The sequence below is a fragment of the Varroa destructor genome, unplaced genomic scaffold, assembly GCF_002443255.2.
Source record: "Varroa destructor unplaced genomic scaffold, Vdes_3.0 BEIS01000006.1, whole genome shotgun sequence".
Lineage (NCBI taxonomy): Eukaryota > Metazoa > Arthropoda > Arachnida > Mesostigmata > Varroidae > Varroa > Varroa destructor.
The window spans coordinates 1,504,781-1,529,153 of NW_019211459.1; the positions used below are offsets into that span (position 1 = coordinate 1,504,781).

The window sequence follows — 24,373 nt, forward strand, 5'->3', positions numbered from 1 at the left end:
TTTATTTCATAAAATATGATTTTCTTCATTTAAATGGAAGAAAACCGGAGTCGTATCATATGAAAACTTCTTACGATTATAATATTATATTTACACACGTATATTATAATGTAGATGTTAATGTAAACAATACAAACGTGTAAACTATATTTTTCGACCCTATATAATGGACACCGACGATAAAATAAATTACAACGTCTAATCGATTCCAAAGCTACAAATTTTTTACCTCACCTTTGGCCGGTGTGCACGTTGTGGAAGCGTACACATGATCCACATGCATAAGGCGTATCACTACCTGCGCTGTTCCGTGCTATATATCGTGCCTTCGCCACTACTCTCGTTTGCTGTTTGATTGTATTTGCTTCCCCCGCCTGCCATTTACTTTCTTTCCCTCTTGCTCTTGAGCTTTTATTAAATTCTAGCTGACGCTAAAAAGATTTTTGTTTTATTCTCAACACCTTCATGGGCTACCGAACGGTCAAAGAGACGGACTGAGTGAATCGGGTTCCTGTCGACGAGACGCAAATGGGCTTTCTCCTACTTAGTCTAGTTTGTTGGCTGGAGGTGGACTCGATTTCCATTTTATCAGCTTCTTTCTCTCTCGAATTTCTTTTTTCAGGGATATTATTGTTATTATGGGCTATATAGAGGTGAGTGAGCAGATATTCTTCTGGAGGCTTCACGACGCTCAAGCAGCCATATTAGTATAAATATTAGCAGTATTAGAAGTAGGGCAAACGATGCTGCTGGCCTTGCTCAACGCAAACGGCTGACATGGTTACAGTGCACGATCTACCTCCGTTTTTGGCTGTCTGCATACCACCCCCCGAAGATGTCTACCGATATCTCAGTCTCCTTTTGTGGGATTATTATTTGGGGTGGATGACATGGAGAGCGTCAGTTGTTAAGCCCAAATACGCACGGAACTGTCCCAAGAGGCAGTCACCGCGGCCATACCGTTTGGTGCCATCGACATTGACGATATGCGACCGTCATGGCCCCACAAATTTCCTAGATGACTCTCCTCGGGTGTGGACCCGCCGACAATATCCCATATGTGTACAGTATCGTCGTCCGCGCCAGCCAGAAGAAGGCGTCCTGAAATCGAGGACAATCGACCAAACATAAAAGAGATAGACAAAGTATTAAATGAAAATTTTTCATTCTTCGAGTATGAGTACTAAGTGAGGAAATCTGTTAAGGAAAAAGAATTAGTTACTTAGTGTGGGCACAAAAATATGGGTTAGCATCTGTGTTTAGGGCGTAGTTACTAAAGGGACGAGCTCACTTGAAAATCAAGAGTTGTGAATATAGACAGAGTACGCAGAACCGCAGAACTGAATGTTTAGGAAGTCACCCAACGTTATATGAGCTAAACTAACGTGCAATATATGTAAGTAACCTACCTGTATATTTCTCACTAACGTTCTTCTTTTGAAAATTCAAATTATGGAAAAAAAGTGTACGGAATGTTGGCCTATAAACCAATGGCTTCAACCCTACCATAGAATTCCTTATAATTAGGCCCTGGCATTTACTATCACGGGCAGCTATTTTCGAAGTTACATTATAAAATATCAAAATCTATTAAGCTTTTTTCAATGAGAAGGTTTAAGGCAAGTCACCTTGGCTTTAAGTATATGTAAAACAATCCACCTTTGCTCGGTGCTAAGAACAGGTATTTGTCGCCGTTTTATTTAATTCACAGTTTTGTAGATTCTACGATATGATATTTTGGAACTATGATGAATGTACGTTTTAATGGATAAATAATTACTCATCCCAAAGATATGTGTGTAAGTGTCCTTACCAGATTTCGAATTGGCCACGCAAGTGAAGGCCGCTTGTTTGGCGGGTTCCCAGAAGGATGCGACTTCGATGTCGGAACGGATATCAAAGAGGCGACAGCTTTTGTCCTCTGAACATGACGTAAACATGTGGCCATTATTTTGAAACTGCAACGCAGGATCAACCCAGATTATTATTATAATCATCCCCAATGCTATTAGGGTATGCTAAGAACAGTAGTGAGCATGCTTTTTTCATAGTAATGAATAAGGTGTTACGCAGACGAGGTTGTCCAGCTCGTTTTACTATTACTAAAGCTGTGGATGCACGACCGTGTGTGTAAAACATGTGAGTAGTGAATTCGCCTTCGAGTTCATCTTAGGCACCTCAGGCCTGTTTACAAGTTATAAATTATATTCCAGTTCTTCATTGTAGAAAGCTATGTAGGAAGTTGCGCATCTGAACTTTCAAGCGATCTAGGAAATAGAAATGAATCAGATCTGTCTTTTGTCTTGCGGGTGTATTGTCTTCGGCTTCTTCATATTTACGTATAAAATGCCGTGTGTGAAAAAGAATGGATGGCGTGACTTACGCTGACATCGTTCACGTCCAATTCATGACCGGCAAAATTTTGTCGACACTGATCAGGTTGTCGCAAGTCAAACAGTTTGCACGTTTTATCCATCGATGCGGTGACAAACACATTGGTATCGCCAGGTTGAACGCTTATACCAATGACGTCGGCGTCATGCGCTGTATACTCCTGCAACTTGCGGCCGTTTGGGATATCGAACACATAGCTGTAAAGAACGATGGTAACAACAAAAAAGTTAACTGGACACTAGTTATATATACATATATACTGCCATGCTATATTTAACGTTATAATTTTTAAATCATTCAGTCAGCTATATTTTACATGTATATTAAATTTATTTTAATTATTCATGGGAAGAGAGAATTTGAGCTAATTTTATAGAACTTCTTTTTTATTTATGACGCAATCTAAGCTTTAATTTCTAGTCCTTTCTTCCATTCGTGAACTATGGGTTTTTCAAGTTGCGTTTACACTTTTAAATAGCGCTGAAATAATGCGGAGCTAAACTCCGAATTCCACAAATTACCCCTCATCATACATTTTTGTGTCGGCGGAGCCGACAATAATTCGGTCTTGGTGCACGAACACGCAACAACTGAGGTAGCCTTGAAGACCCGCCAGTTCCCGGACGAGTGCAGCGCCCAGAACACCGCCACCTTCGCTTCCGGCACCGCTCCCTGTCCACTTTTTGTCCAAATCGTAAATTGTACACATATTATCCATACCACCCACGGCCACAAAACGACCCGAACTTTCGAAGGCCGCACCCATAATCCATGTTGTGCGTACTGGGATGATTCGGACCTGCCAACGAATTCGTGAATTCAGCATAAATTCAATGTATGTATTATTTAATTTTAGTTAAGAACCTACCCTGCTACTTTAACGGGTAACGCAATATAATAAAACAATCATTCGACGTATAGATATAAGGTCACGCTCTGAGAAGAAGGGTTTTGGCGAGATAACATCTTTTGTTACAACGACGTACTCCTTGGCGTTGCTAACTACTGGCTTAAAATAGAACGCCGTGAGTTCACTTTGCCTTACAATTCGCCCACTTAGACATACATGAGCTGTCTATACCCATTTAAACAGCGTCATATTCGATTGTTTTTATGTCAGTTCTTGCACGTGTTATACTTCACTATATAATAATTTGCGGAGAACGGAAGCTCTCAACGGATATTGTACATATCTAGCGGAATATTGCGAACAAGTTTTTACTCCAATGTACTATACAGGATTAGACGCGTAGAACTATACAATCAACTACGATCCATTTGAGGCTGAACATCTAATTTCTTGCACTATTGTCTGTGCTCAAGTAAAGCGTAACCGTTTATCCGCTGTCAATGTATCTAAAAGGTTCATCAAAATCGCACAGATCAGAAAAATCAACATTTTCCTAATATTATGTTTTTCTTTAATTATTACGTGCGAATACATTAGAAAATCGTCAGTGTTATCGGCCGAAATACGAGTGACTTGAATCAAGCATCAACCGGCGCTTGATAACACCACAACATTTATCGGGTTCAGCTCACCCTATATTATTATTACATGAGACATTGGACAACACAAGACGGCGTCTCTGGCTATGGCAGAAGCCCGCCAACATAAACGAAGGTTAAGGTCAAGGTCTCACGAAATCATTTGGAATTTGAAGCGGACGAAAAAAAAAAGAGAATCTTCTCAATTCTTTTAATTTTAAATGATACTAAACTGGCAAATAGGAATACAGAATAGGAGCATTATTATACCATGACCTTTGTTTAGAACACAACTAAGAATAGGCCAAGAATGACTACTACTTTTTCTCTTGTATGCCTTTATGCCCTTAGATATTAAACGCTACAACAAACATTTTACTGATTATTATAAATTATTGATTAAGTTCACCAAGAAGTAGAAAACGAGCATACGTACGAAAATAGTTGGAAACACTTCCAATTGCCAAAGGTAATTTAGCGCTTTGAAATTTCGAGTTCTTTTCCTTTGTAACCTACTAAACGTGATATAGCTTGACCAAGCCTTTCGAGATCTATGGCAATTATCTTTTCGTAGATACAAAAGTAAAAATGCAAGAGCTCCCACATGGGTACAACACAGATCAAGTTAAATGCAGAACATGTTGTAACAACAGATAATACTATAAAATACTCAGATAGTAATATCTGAAATTCATTTTCGGGCTGAGAAAAATCTAGTCACCTTATTACCACTCCACGTGTCCCATATCATCAGTTTTCCGTCAAGAGAAGCTGAAACCGCATGTCTGTAAATAGAGACAATCGTATGATCCTTGTTGAGAACAGTTATCAAATATTAAATAACAAGCAAATGTTTCAAGTGCTAGTGCCATTAAGCATTGCTTTTTTACAGCACGAAACTAGGTGTAACTTAAATTACCTCACACGTCCTCAACTTTATATATGTAATATATATATATATATATATATATATATATATATATATATATATATATATATATAGAGCCAAAAGTCACTTGACAATTTGAGAGCTTTCATTTTACATTTGTACATACATGTAATATATATGTTGTATATATACGCAATATGTCCGTCACATATTTTATTACACATACATATTAAACATAATAATTCAACGATATGGAATAAGCTGCACAGTCCAGCGTTATTGACAAACAATTTTGTCGCCTTTTAGGTTGTCTTCTAACGCATGGGCTCCGCACGTAACCAATTTCTGAAGTACAAAATTGTGCCATTTGCCACTTGACCCGATCGATGATGTCACAGAACTTTATGGAACCTGCATTTCCAGCGTTCTAACTTATTACTTCACTTTCATATTTTTAGTGAGGTTAATACATTTCGGATCTTTTTTGCACTACATCTTTCCACATTGAACAACAAGCATAACTCAAAATAGAGTTATGTTTATTATTTAAAAATAACAGCTGTATATGCTGCTATATGTCGAATTACTTTCACTCAGCTTCAGTGTTTATAGGGCTTAACTACAACGCCATAGACAAAAGCTTAAACCTAGATTTCCTATGAAAATTTTCCGGTCTTCTTCAATCTTAGTATAAGCTGTACTCACGAATATGCTCCATTGAGAGTAAACATTATAACTTACGTCTCCTTATTATTCACTATTTGAAAATGCTGTGCTAGGTCTGCAGCCTTCATTCAACCCTTAACCGATACCATCTCGCCTGAACCTCGGTATATGCCACACTTAAGTTCTTCTTCTTCCTAACTTCCTGCAAAAACCTTTTTTGATTTTTTTTCGGAAAAGAAAAACTTCCAACATATAAAAGGTGTCATGCTTCCAATGTGCTAAGCAGTGGGCGACATAAGAGTTATCAAGTTTGATGGTTGCATCTATTGTTTACACTAAGTACCCTCAATGTCCAGTTGCATTCAAGTTGAGAGTACTGATAAGTCACAGTTCTTAGAGCTATTAAGCGAAATTGAGAGTCGACAAGGATCGAACACCTAAATTTTTTACGCTACCTAGTTTATGCATGTTTTGCTCATCAAGTATCTAATTGTGCGTTGAATTCCTTACCCCTATATTCGTCGGTCCCTGCCAATACGCTTTTAGCTTTAAAGCCATCCTTTGAATTTATATTGAAAAATCGACGCGGGTCTTTCTAAGTAACTTCGCATTTTTCTCACTGGTTGTGGGTGTATACGGTTCCACATCATTGGCATATATAACCAATTTTTTAGCTAGATACAGGCTGTAGCAGCCCTGGTAAACACAACTTAGATTTTACTTTCCATGACCATATTACATCGTAGGTATATTTCCAAAACCTAAAAAAACGTATCATATTTAAACAGCAGAAGTTCTATTACTTAAGAGGTTCGATAATCATTAAATAACGTCTCTGCCTCTCAATTTGGGTTTGGTATGATATCGAAGGCAGTTTCTAAGCCGTACTAGACCATGTCAACAGCAACAGGCTATCGAATTTTTTCGATAGATCAATATCGTTAAAAAGCAGTGTTCCTTTCCACAAGGTATTACTTTGATCAACGCTCGTTTTATTATTACGCAAAATGTTCCGCTGACGAATAGATTGAGTCAGCCCTTTTTCGTAGCTTTCGCATAGCACATCGATGTTTTAGACGTGCCTGGTACAAAGCATATGTCTCTTGAAGAGTAACCTAATTAATTAATAATAAAAAAATAATAATAAAATCTAAGTAATTTAAGAATTCAGTTGTATAATTTATTGTTAAACTAGCTGATGCATCCGGATTGTTAACTTGCTAAACACCCAATCACGTTCTGGCACGACTGAATGCGTAGGGCCCACGAAGTAAGCTCTCAAAAGGTCACACATTTCACTTTCTTCGTTCCTTTCAGTGATGTTTGATCCGTCCCGCGGTATCTTCGTCATCTTTATCATCTCCCGCGTTAAACGTTTCGTCGCGTATCTTAAAAGCTTAGTTAATGATGCGAGTCAGCTATGTATTGTTCTGGAAGACATTTCCGACGCAGATCTGACATCTTGTCGATTTCACTCTCGTCGCGGACTGGAGTCAATTAAACGGTTTGAGACGGGGAGCCGGTTATTGTAAACGACCTCGTTGATAATCGGGTGCCAAATTAAAAAGCGCTGCAGCTGTCACTTTGGTCTTCTATGAGTAGTGCCACGTTAAGTGATGATAAGCTGGTGCCATTGCGTTACAATGAAGCTTTTGAAAGTCGAATATGAAGAAGTTCATTTGTTTTAGACATTAACATAAAGCGTATACTGAATGTATCAGACTCCGCTTACACAAATTGAGCTATCAAAATATAGAACAAGATCGATCAGATATGTACTAAACGAGTCGTGCTGTCGAAGTCTGTTGTTGAATCGATAGAATTCGTTTGAATCCATTTTTTACACAGTCCTCGCGAGGATAATGCAGTGCTAACTCGAGGGACACAGAAGTGGTTTGGATCCGAATCTTGGCATAGATGCATTTTAATCCTCCAGTGAAAATGGTGAATCAACAGTGACTAACCAATGGCCTTGCCCTATACGGACAGATCCTCGAAGAAATTGCTGTACTGTAGCATTGTCTCGCTGATTGATAGGCTATTGAGAACTGCCGAAAAAGGAACAACTGAGAGCTATCAGCTACAGAACAAGCAGATGAACTTCTGCTGAAAGATGCTTGTCTACCGGGATGTACTGACGCTTGTATATTCGCTTTGATATGAAGACAGTCCATGCTAACTCTCACCATCGAGTGTTAAAAATTTGCTCAAGAATTTACATTGATATTGCTTTTCGTCCGGCCGTCTCTTGGTTCCGAACTGTAAGTACCCACTAATCTATTAGCAACAGTATCGCAAACGAGAATATAAATCAATACTCTCTGATGTTGTCGAGCCCAGCTCAAAAACATATAATAGCTTACCGGTTTGAATGAAATTCCAAATCTAATTTCTGCAACTTTGTCTACGACTTTGAACTTTTGTCTACTACGTAGACAACAATGCCCCTTCATGATGAAAGCGTTTATACGAAAAAAAACAGCAATACTCTGAATAGCTTAAAAATCTCAAGATAAATTGCTGCCTGCCTTTTGCAGGCTTTTTTTTTTTAAATTTTTCTGTTATTATTGCTCTACATGTGATTGAGTATAACTCCCCCGTAAGTATTTTGTATAACACAAATCGGATAGAGTCTTCCTGTGACAGTGGTAGCGCGCCGAGCTGTGCTGTCGTCACGGCTCGCGTCAGCCCAAGAGACCAACCAGTCTCGCTGAGAAGCTCGTCAGCTAACAGTCAGCCTAGCACATGGATCGCATGATGTTCTTCTTATGAGGCATATTGACCCGCCGCTAGTACTACCATATTCGTTTGATGATGGTGATCATGTTTGTCCTATAGACGATAGAGGACGATGGCCTGTCTCCGGCAGCAGCAGCAGCATGTCACCACCTACTAACTTGTACTAATTGTGGGTGTCATAGCGCTTCTTCATAGCAATGAGAATCTGTCGACAGGTCGGCTTAAAACTATAGATTACGGCTATGAACTATAATAAAGTGGAGTGCACAAATATCGGCAACAGCCGTACATACAATATAGTACAAGCATAGGTTGCTAGTTGCAAACACTCTGCTAACTGTGGCAGGCAAGTAAATACTCCTACTAGACTGCGTCTAAACTCAATTGGTTTCAGCTTCGATCCTTTAGCCAAATAAATACGCAACATTGCGTTACATCCATAGGAGAGCTGGCTTGTGCAGTGAACGATGGCACAGCCACTACACTTGGCTGAATGCAGCCTATACATTGGTTTTGGTAACGCCTCAACTGCTGTTGCCGGCAGAAGTGTTTTTTATTGTTGACCTCGACACAAAGATCCATGAGGATATGTACATAATAACTATTACTGTCGCCGTATTGACAAGTGGAGCCAGCGCACAAAAAAAGAAGGACGCTCTGATTTTACGTCGGCCGTTCACACATGCTGCGTACAGCTACGAGCATGTACGGCGACGAGCTCGTTAACGCCTGCCAACAGCAGCGCGCCCAACTGCGGTAGGGTACAGACATTAGCGCGACCAAAATAGCTACTGCCAATGACCATGGCCAAAATAAGAATTTTAATGCCAACTTTACGACGATTAGATCCCTTACCAGGTTCTGTTTGTAAAGCGTACTAAGCCTGTAGCTGCAGTCAGCTGCCAGCCAATCCACCAGTCGACGCGGTGGCCATTGACACTTCAGTGTTGGGCAATCGGCATCAAGTACGCAGCTTCAGCAATCGCTGGAAGGGAACCGGAGAGATACATATAAGCAAACTCGGACGATCACTAGAGACCATTTAAATTGCTGATATTGGAGCAAGAATGCATTCATTTTAGTCTCCTCTTGCGTCTGATCTGCTCAGGCAGCGCTGTTGTTGTGGGCCGTTTGCTGCCGTCACCAGCAACGAAATGAGGTTTATAGCTAGAACGTCAACGACGCATTGCCGATACTGACAGTAATTTATCTTATCATCAGCGATATGATGGGACGCTATTCAGCGGTTGCCGCATGTCTTCTACGCCTTTTTACTAGCTTAAAGTTTAGCGCCTACGTACTACTTCGCCTGCCGGTATATGTATTGGCCATGTCGTGACGACTCTCGTCCTCCCGACTATTGAGGTCACACCCTGTTGCGTTCATAAGCGGAGCAAGCGACGGCGGCGGCGGCGGCAGTGGCTGCCGCTTTGACGAACGCACACTAATCACTTGGCTGTATAATGCAGATGTTGACAGAACCCTAACAATGATAACAATAATGTTACGCACGCCCCGCCGACGATTCATCATCATTTGATCAAAGGTAGACTAGCAGTGGTAATATCACTAATGCCAACAGAATACGGCAGTGGCGGCAGGCAGTAGATATTCAGCGGCTCTTCTCGAACGTCGCACGCTGGACTTCACTCGTCTGTATTAACAACAGCACAACTAAGACAAGGCCACCTTAGCCGGGTATTACATCTTTATCGGCTGGTTCTGCGTTTTCGTCGCGCTAGTTGGGGTGGCTAGTCACTCTGCGACGATGCATCGCGCTGATATAAAATATGGTGGCACAAAACACATGACAACAAGGCACTCACAGTAATGCTGAGCTGGACGTTTCACTGTTAACTGTCAATCCGTCTGGATTCCTACTCCAGAAGAAGAAAAAACTTGGAAGCCGCAGCTTGATATTGTAGCTGTCAAAGTTGAAACGATCCGTTGCTGATACAGTAAAAACGGACTGTTTAAGGACGTTAGATGTTGTTAATATTCATCACTTGTAATACGAAATCAAAAAAAAAAAGTAGTTGAGTAACTAACGTTGTTGCTATTCTTGTAAGAATACCCTAGGAAATTGTTTCATTTCGAGCATCAGCAACTACAGATAATTTTGGTGTAACGTTTTGCTTTATTCCTTTCACCAGAAGACTAATGACACAAATGTAAAATGGTTTAATTTAAGGATACAAAGATTTAATTGACGATTGTAGATTAAAAAGTACTTTGTGCGCACGTTAGTTAACTGTCGACTGATAACTTCAATGCTAACTTGAATTAGACCAATCACCTAGTTCGACAGCATGAATTCTACAAAGACTAAGCCAAAAAAGAACACATCTACAACGACAATATACGTATAGACACAAATGACGAAAATGATATATTGGAAAGTTTCCTTCCCAGCGCACCTCCGCCAATTTAAACCAGAATTGTTTTACTATTGTCTAACCGTTCTTTCAGCCTTTCGCCTATTTTCTATTTTCTCACACCTAGGCTTCCCTGTCAGGTGAGTCCTTTATCCGTCGCCTGGAGCCAGTCAGCCGTTGTCATTCGTTCTGATAAACGGTAGACCGCAGCGCTTCTACTAGCTCGATTAGAGTCGACTGAGCTGTTAGCCACGCTAGACTGCAAGCCAGCCTTGGAATCCTGCTTGGGTTGGAAAGCTTTCACCCGGCTGGTGGCGGCTTTCGCCCACACGAAGCCCCTCAGTTACTTTCATGGCGTCCTCTGCTACCGTTGGTGCTGCCGCGTTTGATCCAATGTTTGCAGCACTTACCCTTCTCGGTGTTCTATCCATGATTCCCTCCGCGTGTGTATACGTGTGTGTGTGTGTGTGTGTGTGTATGTGTGTGTGTGTGTGTGTGTGTGTGTGTGTGTATGTGGGTGTGTTTGAGTTGTGTATATACGCTTTTGTAGTTTGGAGAGTCGCAGAAGCGGGCGAAAGATTCGAGGAGGGATGTCGAGTTAACCAAGCATTTCTAGGTATCTGTTCGTTGAATGTGTCCTGTGTGACTACCTATAGAGTGTAAATAGCTTTTACGCCCACCGATCCGCTAATGTCGCTACCCCGTACGTCGACTCCGTCACGTCACACACACACATGCTGAAAATGTCTCGAAGCTTACCATACGTGTCTATTGGCTGCCAGCTTGCCCGATATCCGCTAAAACTCAATCTACCCCAACCTCAGCCTGGTGGATCTTCGAGATTTCGCAGAACGTTTGCGAAGCTACCATATTCAGCGGCGGTTCCGGTCACAGCAGTGGCGGTCCCAACGGTAAGTGGTTAGGAAAACGCAACCGTGGGCGCTGATGGAGCTGTTTGGCTTCTGCGAGCCACGTGTTTGTTTCTCTTTTCCTTAATGGTCGTTCTGAGAACGCTGCTTAGCACTCTGCGCTGCATAGTGCTGTATAAGGGCTACCCCCTGTGCTCCCCGAACGTAAGCAAAACTTGCACCTTAAGCGGTGAATTTGCCGTCAGTGGCTGCCACCTCCTCTCCTCCTCAATCTCCGGAGGGATTAGGGGTCGCTGAAAGATGCTGCTGCCTTGCCCCGTCCACCATGTTCTCTACTACGACCAGTGGTGGTGCGGCCGTTCCCTCTGGTGGCCCGAAAGGTTTTGCGGCTCCGCTGCAGACCGCGTTGCTCCAACAGTAGCCGCCAGTTTCTCTTGTTTTTCGTTCGGGTTCTGCTGCTTTCCGGTGCTGGGCAGCAAAAGAGCCAGCTGCCGACTGGCCAGCCCACCAGCTTGAATACTCCCTTGAATAACGCCCTCTGTATGCTGAAGAACCCGGCAGCAGCAGCAGCAAATAGAAGAAGACTACCGGCAGCACGTGGGATAGGGTTCCAAGCATCGTTTCTGTACAGACGACGACGACGACGACGACGATGACGACGGCGTCACTGACTGCTTGTCCCGACGACTCAGATACTATGTCAAATTTCACGCGGATCACGGCTGAAAGTGAGCAAGCCGATAGCATAGTAGTATCTCTTGTATGAGGAATACTGTCCGGAAAAGGAGGCGTCCGAAAACAGAAGCTAGTAGAAAAGATGAAACTGAGTTGAAGAATGAGAAGGAGAATAAAGGAGAGACCTAAAAATGTGTTTCGTTTTTTTTGAGCCATGGCAAAGATTTACCGTTGGTCTGCGCCAATAACTGACTGATTTACCCTACTAAGCGAGTATCACCAATCATCAATGCGAACATATCCTAAAAGTAGATCTTATGTGTGTAGACAGAAATCGTAATGCCGACAGAGTCGCAATAATTCAGATCCTTAAGCAACTACAAGCCGGGCCAGGCCGAAGGCACTTGTCGTTTCTGGGGTAGGATTTACCGAATATTTTTTTCAGGTATACCTTGATGAAAATGTCGCAAGTGTTAGAATTTCGCAAGAGTAGTGTCGGTGGTTAATAGTAGTACGCTTTGGTGAATTTACTCAACATGGCTCTAGTTGGTTCGTGCGCGTAGAGGCCATTGAAATAGACAAAAAAAACCCCACACAACCAAAACGACTATGGAGCAAACAGCTCAACAGCCACGCGTAACACCAATAATAACAAGTGAACTTGTGTGCATCTGCTGTCACAGTAAAGGTAAATGCTGTATTCAGCTGTCGTGTGCCTTTTACCTAACATATATTACCTCTCGCTGGTACATTTCAGTCTAATATATGGCACACCCAATCTGAGCCCCAGCCCTCTTTGCGTTTTTAAAATAAAGAACTTCAAGTAAATAACTATTAGTTCGAATACCCAGGCTTTTCAATTCTTCGGGTAATGGCTGCGCTGATTTCGGGAAACAGCATTTAAAAGTTGAACGTCTTTATCAGATGTCATTACTAAACAAGTTATCAGTTGGATCGTTCTTTGCATCAATCGTTTATGGCCTAACTATTAAGGCGGAACTATAAGGCGGATATTTCTTTTGAAACTATTATAGTATAAACATACGTGTAGATAATAATATTTCATATTATTATAAAGGTATTCGGGTACGTACTTCGAATCTCCGGCGAAATCCACCGCCACCACTTTGGCAATGTGCCCTTTAAGAATCTTCCGACCCTTTAGCCGTAGGCCCTGAATGGGAGCGAACTGCTGGACGTACGTACTGAGCTCAGCATCACGGGCCGCCGCCTGCGCCTTGGCGATCTTCGTTCGGAGATTTTCGAGTTCCTCCAGCAGCTCTTCCTCGGTTGACTCTTCCTGGAGTTGAGCTACATTGGTTAATTGTCCATCAACAAAATTCCCAACTTCACGATGAAATATGATTTGATTCGTCCTTCTCTGGAGAACTTTTCCAGATTTACTTCATTAGCAACAGCATTGGGTGCGTTCTAGTACTACACTATCGTCTCTTAACATTTTGAGCATTTACAGTTCTAGAATTCCCATATTCAATTAGGTATATTAAAGTAATAACAGGACAAAAATAGCAAAGCTAATGATGCGTCTACATGCAGTTACAGGTGCAAGATATTTTGCCGATAAAGGAAACTAAATGATTAATTTGATCAGATTAAGTGAGGCTAAATACAATATGGGTCATATTGAACTACTTGTTTGTCCGCAAAATTTAAAAGTAAATGATATTTTTTAAAACACACCTGGCAGGTATAGTAGAAATAATAACAACAAGAAGTCAATTTCCTTGGAATAAGTGAAAATAACTTTCAACTTATTATGTACGTATTTTTTAAGGGTCAAAGCTAAACTCATCCGTCGACTACCGTTACATTAGTGACAGCAGTAGCTAGAGTGACAAATCTACTGTCATTGATTGGTGAGAATTCGAATTCCTAGGTGGACGCGCAGCGGTTCTTTGTAGAGTTCTGCCAGTTACTAGGACGCATGCCATGCACGTAGTATTTGTCACATGGACACAAGATGACCGACCAATCTGTGGCTTGTCCGTCGTTAGACGGTTTGTAATGATCTTATTGTGCTATCGTTATAACTACCATCTCTAATTTGGGTTTACGGAAATAAACTATTATGCGTTTCTAAGTTAAGACACAGATTAACATTTGAGCGATGGCAGATGCCCTTCTCAACAAACAATTACCAGTGCCTTGGCCAACTGACATGTGGCCTTAATAATTTTATGATTAGAAAAATGCACACAGCAAAAAAAAATTACCGAATTCGATCGTCAACATGCTTAACAATCAAATTAAAGACATTTGGTTGGGGTGTGGTCGTAATTATATTTCATCGTATCTGGCAAGCCGTTAGAAGAAGAAAACCAGAAACTCGTTTTGAATTCTCAAGTTATGTTGCTTATCTTTGGATTATCGCTCAAGGATTATTGGAGTGACCTTAATTTACAAGCCTAGGTCGACAGGTGAAGTTTTTGTCAAATCAATATATTGGGATGTAAATTAAAGGATGCAATGAAATTAGGTGTTGATTGAAACATACGAGTACGTAGAGCACTGGGCTTCATTTATACCTCTTATAGAACTTATGGATTAATTACTATCATTGTAGTTACCCCATAGTACTAAACGTAACTGTGCAATAAGGAAACGTAATGTAAAAAAGGCTTTGCTCTTTGTCAGCTGGGTACAGGGCTTATACTAGCGTGTGACCTGTTGGCGCCAGCGACCAGATCTGCCGCGACTCAAAACTAGTTTTTGGTCCACTTCTATACACAAAAACATCGGGCACGGATCCTGCATTAACGAGAATTACAGAAAAGGCAGCATGGGCATATTAGGACTAACTGGAAACGTGTTCCCTTTTGAAGCAGCAAGAACACTAAAGCGTTCGACCGATTTGTACTTAAGGTCTCCATCACAAATGAGGACACTGCAGCGCAGTCTCAGGCGACAGAGCCTTGATCGGTTCTAATAATAGCCCAATCTTTTAATAGTTACTATTAAATTAAAATATTGAAGATATCCAGAATGCTAATTAGGATCCTTCATGATGAAACGAGCTGGATTCCATGGCCAGTACAACTCCGTTGACGTCTGGCGAGTACTAAACTTGATGAGCAGCAATGAACTTGAAAAACGTGCCGGGAGTCGTAAGCGATGTATTGAGATAGTCAGTATAAAAAAATGATACGCTGAATTTTATTATCAGAGCGAGAATATATAGCTATAGCTGTGGTTCTAGCCTGTCTCTGGCTAAAAGCACGTATAGTTAGAATTACTGAAAACTATTTTTTTACGGAAAATAAAGGCCGGTGAGAGTAAGTAGTTCAATTGTACACTGTGGCAATTAGAACACTGAATTTTATTCCTAAAAAAGTTACAAAATTTTTTATTTCTATGGGAATATCGTCCAGTTATCTTCATGTGTCCTACAAGGTTTGTAAAAATAACCATAGTAAGTATGCGCAGTCTGAATTAAGTTATATTAGAGTGAACGCTAATATCAAATCGGGTACTTTCGAGACAGTAGAGGACGTTGCCCTAAGCACATTCTACGCGAGATAATACGCCCTATTTAAGACAAAAGCCTTAATACAGTTTTTATCAGTTATTTGTATTGAAGCTGTTAGTCACTGTGGCGGAAACGAAGCAAATGAAGTCTGTACTTTTTTTGTGACTCGGATTGGTATATGTCGTGTGTATTTTACTTGAAGGTCTTTGAGATGCACATACTACCTGATCGATACCGGTGCCAACACAATAAACAGATAACAAAACTAATCTTATAATTAATTAAGCCAAAATAAGTAAAACGAGGACAATAGAGAGGCTCCAGGTAGGAAGCCAATACATTAGATTAAGATCGCAAAAAACACTTGCTACCACTTTATATATTGAATCACTGCTGAGTACCCCGATTTTCTTTTGTTTTTTTTTTCAACTTTTATGCTGCACATCATTTTAACAACAAGATAGAAAATATAAAATGCATGATATGTCGAAAACGCCCTTGACAATTCTAGATATTGATAGTCAAGTGGTTTATTTTTAGAGAAAAGAAGACAAAAACTAAATTCTGAGCGACAATGATTTCATAGGTGTGGATACATACAGGTAGTTCTGATTCTTGAATTGTCATTAATCTACATGCCGGGTTGCATTACATTCTCAGGGTTGAGAGATTACAATGATAAAATCAACTGGTACGCAGACTATATAAGGAGTCAATGAAGGAATGATAAGACACGAAATACCTAAGAGCTAAATATTCGTTTGGTGGCATGGTATACTTTTCTGTAAACGCCCTCCGCAATCCGTCTACATTTTAACTGCAGACATAAGTTCAATATGTTCTCTTCAACATACTGAACTCACCAACGGAACAAAATTCCGTGCGTTTTTTGGTCACCTTTATTATGTCTACTATGTATCAGTGCCTAGTATGCGTAATGCATATCCTATGAGGCTGAGGAAGCAAAGTAGAATTGGCAAGCCGTTCGCGCACCATAAGTTAATTAAGGTGTTTCAAAGGTGATATGTTTATACGAAATATTTAAGATAAAGTGAAATATGTTTTTATGGGCTATTTATCATAGCAGACATACATCCACCCGCTATTTTTATTCTATTCGTTCCATAAACGTAAAACTGTAAACCCAATGAGGCAAAGGGACCAGACTTATCTTGTGAATATGAACCAAATCAACTATTTTTAAATTTTTTCTTCTTAGAAAGCATCTTGATAACTTGAAAATTTATGAACAGGGCTCCAAAATTTATATGGACTCTATCAGCAATTGAGTAGCACAGATAAGCCTTAGCAATTAGCCTTTTTTCGAACTTTTTGCACCTTTTGGCCTTTCTAGGCCCTTAATACCTTATGACTCCTTTATTATTATAGTTCTCCTATATTATTATAGTATAAGTAGTTCGAAAATTAAATTCGATAGAAGTATTGTATCAAAGGGACCGGCAATTACACTGGGTAAAGGCGTTTGTGATCGGCTTCCCTGTCGGCATTATGATATGAAAAAAATTATATTCTCGTTTCGACACAGCCTACAAACAAGCAATATCGCTATCGTCCCAACTTGTTCTAAGCACAAGGGATACACCAGATCTTCGATTATGGTTACATACGAACTTTATACGGATATATAGACGATTGAGGTACAAGACTGCGTGGCTTACAACCCTCAAAGAAAAGGCTCGTATTATGTAGCGACTAAAATTGTTTTTACGCGACTTATCTTTGGACAGAATTACCGTTGGTAGAACACTGAGCATATATATAAAATTTTAAAAATAATTGGCGTCAAATCTACGAAAGCTGAAGGAAGGCAATTCTTTTCAAATGGATCTTAAAGGTAATATTGAACTTAAAAGCCAAAATATAAGTTTTAACTCAACCAAGCTTTACTGGCCGACTTATTCCAGCCCGCAACTGCAAAACTCGATTAAATTAATATTGGGATCGAATAAGAGCAAGTAACAGAGTAGCTGTGCTATTTCAAGTCTTACTATTGGCAGGTAATAATACTAGAAATAGGTAATAATTGCAGACGAGGAGGAAGATAAAAATTTATTATATACAAAAGACAATCAAAAAGCATATTCATTATTAGTTTATGAGAGAACCTGCTTGTTGTATTTTAAAGGACATTTTTTTTTTATAAGCTAAAACTAGCATTCTAGCCGATAGAGCAAACAACGGAATGGCTTAAAAACGAGCTGACAAAACTCTTTCCTTACCCCGTCGTCTGTCTTCGTTTTCTGGTCCGTCATTTTTCTGTAGTGCGGCGACACTCACGTATTGTCACTTCAGCGTGCTACCGCGGTTGTTGTTGAGTAACGCTAGCTGGCAATGTCGACTGAGTCAGTTAAAAGAACTCGCGGAGCAAGCTCGAAAACAGTAATAAAGGCTTTCCTTTTTGAATGAGAGTAGATATCGACAATAGATTACAGATACTGCTCACAAACGGGCGACAATAAACGCAATGGGATGCCGTACTCGGAACAGACGACAACGATAATTTGGTTTTAATTAATAATTATCATGCACCGATAACGACGACTATGATGAAATGATGCTGACGATGACGAAAATTATCTTGCGGTGTCCTGTTGAGCTGCAGTTGTAATTTCGCACGTACTTTAGCGGTGACCTTTATGTGATGCGTCCTGTACTGTCTCTTGTCGATGTGTTTCTGCTATTATGATTGGTTTTATTACGTTTACTATTTACTATTATTCGTAAGAACGTTTTTCTATTGCCGCTAAGTAGTCTTGCGGCGCCTGCAGAGGCAGCGACAGCGCAGTGAAGATGTATACTTACAATGTTATAGTAACCATTAATAGTCGTGATGTTATACTATAATTTAGAGAACGAAGTAGTAAAAATGAGTTTACAACCCTCCGAAGCACACCTTGTCACGTAAGTTTCTGTTCTTGATACTATCGTAGCTTCTAATTTGCAGTGAGATCAGGCTGCGTAAGCTGCTACTCAGCTCAACTGCAGCAGTCGGTGCATGCACTGTGGCACGACGGTAAACAGCAACAGCAGCGGCATTAGTAGACTTAAAGACACTAATTGCAATAACGATAACCACTATGGATGTTGACAGTCGTCTTGGTGTTGAGCATCACCACCCGCGACCGATCGACCACTTACCTCTCCTCGTTGCTTAACATACTCTGCTCATCGTCGTCGAAAAAAAAAACAAAGCAACAACTCACGCACCGTGTACACACAAAGCCCACGACCAAAGTTCGTGCATTTTTAGTCTCATTCTCTGGTCTTCATAGTCATTCGCGAACTTCACATTTATGTTCCTTCTTTTTTCCGTGAAATAGCACCTCGAATGTATCGTAGCCAGGCGTAGGTTGTCAAGCTTCCTGTTTGGCTCGAGGGCTTCTGTAACAGTGTATGCTGTTTCGCTTTTGTCACAAGGCCTGTTTCCCTTTTAAGCGTTTGTGTGCCGCTGTGGCCAGACTCTTCGTGGCACTCAAGCTAGTTGCCGCCCTATGTTATGTTGACTAAGCTCGTTCGATAGCTGCTTGCTGCCTCTCCCGCATGTGTTCCTACTTCGCACTAGTATTTTGTTGTATTGCCATACTCTTATTGCCGTTGTGCTAACAAGCGGCATGCAGCTGCTGTCTTGTGTCTCTCAGCGTCCTCGGATGTCGTTGTCGACATCGCAGTGACCAGCGGTCGTGATTCAATCGATGGCCCTGAACTAGGCTTTCTTCTTCCTGCTACCACCTGTCTTATGATAATGTTGTTATGCCGTCACTAGTCCTATTCAGCGCTGTTCCTCGATGTGTCCTTCTGTTGCCTGCTGCTTGCCGTGGTCGGATAAGAGTCGCCACACGGTGCTGGTTGGCTGGCTAACAGGTCGAAAATGACGCTTGGTGCCACCATTCCCTTCTACGGGATCGCGCACTGCCAGCCGTCACTGCGCAAGCTGTAGTGGTTGATTGTTGCTGTTGCACTGGTAGTAGTAAGTCGCTACTTTGCCAAAGATCACCGTTGACAGGACGAAATAGGTAACTGGGCTAGATGGCTGGATCGATCTGAAATAATCGTTGTTTAGCGCAGCTGGTAGAAAGGACTATGGTAGCCACTACTTGCTGAATGGCATCGTCAGGCAGCAAAGCACGATATTGCTGTTGCAAAACATACGTACACAGTTCTATAGTTAGGAAAGTTGGAGAGCAAGATCATGATCACTATCGTGATCAACAACAAAGACAACTGCAGTGGCCTCTCGTTGTAACGGCCACTATCTGCTGCTATGCCACTACCTTAAAACGTATTGCTACTATAATATCTACCATAATATTGCCATAGCTATGTCGCCGCTGGTGTTGTCGTTTGCGGCGGGAGCTCACTCGATTGGTAGCTGGCAGATTCAACTAAGTAATATTACGGATGTTATTGTCACTGGAGACGCCCGCTCGCTAGCTAGCTAGCTAGCTCGCTCAGTCATGATTGCTTGCTTGCTTGCTTGTAGTAGGCGGCTTGATACGAAGCAGCGACCAACACTGCCGATACCGCCTTCACTGCTTTTACTATTCCTTCCGATTGCTAGTTTTACAGCCACTACTGATGTCGGTCGCTGCGTCGCAAGCGCGGCCCCCTTCTCTTTGGATGACAATAACTGCGCGCCACTCTTAGCCAGCCATCACCACCCTACTGCCGTCGTCCAAGCTGACCTCCTCGCAGCATCAAGCGCAACACGGTCTCCTATACTTTGGCTGATACTCGCCTTTACGGGTTGCTTCCTCTCGGTGTGACGTGTCCCGTTACTGACTGTGTATGTCGCCAGAATAACGAGCGGCTACGACAGCGTCGGTGTTGTTGTACTCATAGTCGTTGCCGTAGGCCAGTTGCCTGCCCCCCAATAGCAGAACAAAGCTATCACAAACACTTGTATACTATATACTGATAGCAGAATCAGTGTCAGTGGTCTGAAAGTCGTGCGTCTAATGTGACTCCTGTGTGCCTGACCGAAAACCGGCTTGCAGCATATGCCGGTCTCAAATGAGCATATACAGGATGTTTTAGATATCGGGGTCTATCCTTGACGGCGTAACAGATCAGTAAACGGAGCGGGCGTTTTTTTTACAACGAAATCATGAGGAGCGGATTACCTTATTCCTATTCCAGAAGTTCAAATCTGTGTAAAAGTAACACCTTTCGATACTAACAGATTTCATTTAAAATTATATATGACCCGTGACAGTAACTCTCTCGACGAAAAAATCGAAGGTGGCGTGAACGTGCAGGGGAAACTACACTTTCATTTTATGCCCGCTAAAAGTCAGCTAAGGAAAAGTAAATGATGGCACTATATCGAACAATATAAAAATTGTACCAATCACGTTTACTTTTTTATCGATAGTGCCACATCATCATGGTGAAATTGCTCAAAAACCCAAATCACTACGACCGGCAACGTAGGAGCAGTTAGGTAAAATTAAGACTTTCCGGTTTATTCAGTATCGGCTAACCATTCGTTTAACTTATTAACACATTGAATTGTTCTAGAGTTTTCTTGGTACAAGTTGGTATTTAAACACTCGATGGTCTTTGGGTTCAGTCTGTTTTTATTTTTCGATCTCTTTGGAAGTGCTGTATTTTTGAACCTAATACTATTGCTACTGCTACAATTTATTGACAAAGTATAGTCTTCTTTATATGACGTACCATTTTTTCGTTCTCAATTGAAACAGAGATTGTGATGCGACCAAATATGATCTCAAACATAACCTTATGAGGATAAAGACGGTGCCACCTCTACATAAGCTTCGGCTTTGGCGGTAAAATTAACATTGAAACCGCATTCTCCTATTCGGGAAAATACTTTGTTTATTGAGCTGCTTGAGAGCCTTAAGAATTAACCTTAAGATTGGGTCACTGTGTGCAGCTAAATTGAAGTCTATTTGGTGTCACAATAGCTCTCAATTGACGTGTTTGCAATGCTTGTAGCTTGAGTTGGCTGTACCGGTATTCCACTGCCGTGCCTGGATGAAATCGACCTTCGACCGACTTCAAATACGCCAAAACTTCGTTATTAATCAAACACCGCCAGCAAGAATACACGTATTACATTGGTAACTAAAGGGATAGCTGAGCTGTTATGTGCCAGTGAGTCAGTTAACTCCACGTTCGATGCTTAACACCTAATCAGCGAGGCCACTACTGCGACTGCTGCGAACTGCTATCACAACCGAGAGCAGCAGCAACGGATTACGAGGGTAGCAGTGACTAATCAGTAGGCCGCACGATAATTAGCCCCTAAACAGGCACCGTTACTGCATCGGGCAGAAGTCAACAAAGTGTCTGTAGAATTCTTACTATTAGTTTAATCGATCCCATAATAACTGGATAACGCATTCGACTACTGATGTTAGGGGCACGTGGTGGTCTAGATTCGAATGCGGGCGTGGGCACAGTTCCTTTCGCGCTTGGAAGCAGCCGTCTGATGGAAACACGGTATTCATATTAGCTTTGTGCGGCGTGCGCGTAGCGTCATTGGCACGTTTTTTTATGCTCTCTCCTAACACATCGCCGGAACGCTGTTTCGCACAGCACAGTCGTAAGGCTACCACCGTCACGCTGTAATTTTTACCTTAGTAGCACGGTTTTAGTAGTTCGCGTCGATTCGTTGTCGCTGCTATTGAAAGACCACAACAACGGCGAAAGTTCTATATTTTTCTCGTTCAGCCAGAGAATGAAGGATGTGAAGTGAACACAAAAAAGTTGGACCTCTGGAAAACCATCCTTTAGTTTTTCTGGCGTAGAAAATTGACAATCATCTTAGAGTCTTCGTCGTCGTTCTCGTTGAAGTAGCGATAGTGCACTCTCGACTTAGTTGCCGGACGATCGGTTGCGATAGGTGGTCAACGCTATTCGAAGTAGCATTGACTTCTGCTTTGAAATGCCGATAAACCACTGGTTAGTAATGATAGAAAAATTAGCAAGCATTGCCTATGACAGCAACACTCATCCTAAGAATGCTCGTCTAGATTCCCCCCAGCGGCCGCCCTTTCCCCCCTGCTTTAACAAAACTCGTGTGTGCTTGTCGCTGAAAACTCAATTTTCTGTTGGCGGAAACTCAAACACTGGTTAGAAGTGCTTCTGTGTTTACTAAACACTACATTCAGTCGGAACACAATGAAACTTGGCCTCGCGATGCAGTACCATCTGACGTTCCAGCAGCTGCCATCAGCGCGCGCCGAAAGCCAATTACACTCATTTAGTCTCCAGGTAGAAATGCACTCCGTGTTGCTGCCGTTCGCGTCTAAGCCAGGTCCGGTGCCAAATTGATTGCTTAATAACTGCAAAAGGGTTAATCAGAATTTCGTTTAAACTACACCGTATAAACTATAACTTACTTTCTCTGTATAAATCGCCATCTAACTATCATCTAGGCTGAAAGTGGACTACAAACCAAATAGATCGCATCACAGCATTTGTATCATTTAAATATTACTAATAACAGGTCTCCTTAGCCCTTCTGTTACACTCCAGCTGGTAAAGGAAACGCCGACTGACTACCGGCCGATATTCCACCGGCTCTCAAGTAGCTACTTAATTATATATTGAATTCACATTAGATCGTAATAATTATGTCTAGATACACTTGTCTGTCTTGTTGTGTTCTATTTTGTTTCATCGGATGTGTCCGTGTTAGAGAAAAGGTATACCTTGAGGTGTACGGTCTACTAACTATTCATTGCGCTTTATGTAGCAGGACAAGACGAACCAGGAATATGTTATAGGCTCTTATGGAGGTCTTGCATAGGCTTTGTTTACATATGAAGTGCAAGATGGCAGTGAAGCTCAGGATTCTCTCAGCGCCAGGAAATTGGTTTATCGTCTTGATTTGGCTTCCACCAAAACACGCTCGCCCGTCTTTCAACCTCTTTTCCTCATCTTTGCATGACGTAACTGTCTATTTTAACACATCAGTCAGTAATTAAATGAAACTAAAGGCAATAATTTTAAGCGTTATGTAGGTGAAGCTCACGATTGGCCACACAATGAAATTAGAACGCACACATTATGCCCAGCCATTGCCGAAAACGTCAAAACTAGGGGTTTCTGTCTACGTTTTAAGACCCCTTATTGTCTCTGTCCCCTATGTAGTTGATGCAGATAAAATTACCTGTCTACGTGTTTCCATTAATAAGTTCAAGGCACAACACACCAGCAGCCGCAACAAGCTAAAAACAGTAATACAAATATTTATTCTAAATATATTCTGTTTCACATGCCTTAGTTCAAGTGATGATTCTCTCAATCTATCTGTGCACATCTGCACACAGCTGAGAGGAGCGGCACCCGGCCACGGCGGCAATAGCGTGCAACTAAAAATGGCTAAAAGTTCACCGCCAGAGTCGATATGCACGCTAGCGGCGGTTTAGTGTGCTGATTGAAATCTACAGATCGACATAATAGTACCTATCGGTATATCTAGCCTACGGCGAGTGCTGCTGCTCAGATGCATGCAATAATGCGTGAGAAAGCATCATCCATCGATTATTATGCGCTGAAGTCATCATATAACGACATGGTTGATTGGCACTGAACGGTACATACGGCTAGCCAGTCGAGTGGAATGTTACAGTGGGAACCGACTTGCTACGGCTACTCGAAGTGATCGCTTGACCCTGTTGCCGAACGCTAGCTGCTACCGTTGCTGCCGCGCCTTCTGGCGGAACACTACAGAGATGGAAAAGCAGTCAGTACAGTGCCAGCAACGGCGGCAGCTATCCAAAAAAGAAACTCCCAATCA

General features: G+C 41.6%; 1 protein-coding gene across 6 annotated transcripts in view; it reads right to left on the reverse strand.

Annotated features, from left to right (window-relative positions):
* The window catches only part of LOC111253460 (guanine nucleotide-binding protein subunit beta-2-like), a 30,126-nt gene that overhangs the window by 786 nt on the left and 4,967 nt on the right, over positions 1–24,373 (reverse strand). For 2 of the 6 annotated variants that reach the window (XM_086992898.1, XM_022812848.2), the window contains exons 2-8: positions 17,823–22,913; positions 13,190–13,395; positions 4,604–4,667; positions 2,928–3,193; positions 2,384–2,591; positions 1,814–1,958; positions 235–1,101 (exon numbers count right to left, since the gene is read on the reverse strand). In XM_086992898.1, the coding sequence (XP_086849024.1) occupies positions 908–1,101; positions 1,814–1,958; positions 2,384–2,591; positions 2,928–3,193; positions 4,604–4,667; positions 13,190–13,395; positions 17,823–17,855 (1,116 nt within the window). In that variant the 5' untranslated portion in view covers positions 17,856–22,913 and the 3' untranslated portion in view covers positions 235–907. Of the gene's footprint in view, positions 1–234; positions 1,102–1,813; positions 1,959–2,383; positions 2,592–2,927; positions 3,194–4,603; positions 4,668–10,002; positions 10,146–11,310; positions 12,143–13,189; positions 13,396–17,822; positions 22,914–24,373 lie in introns of all 6 variants that reach the window. The other 4 variants (XM_086992900.1, XM_086992901.1, XM_086992899.1 and 1 more) reach the window with 4 other exon arrangements.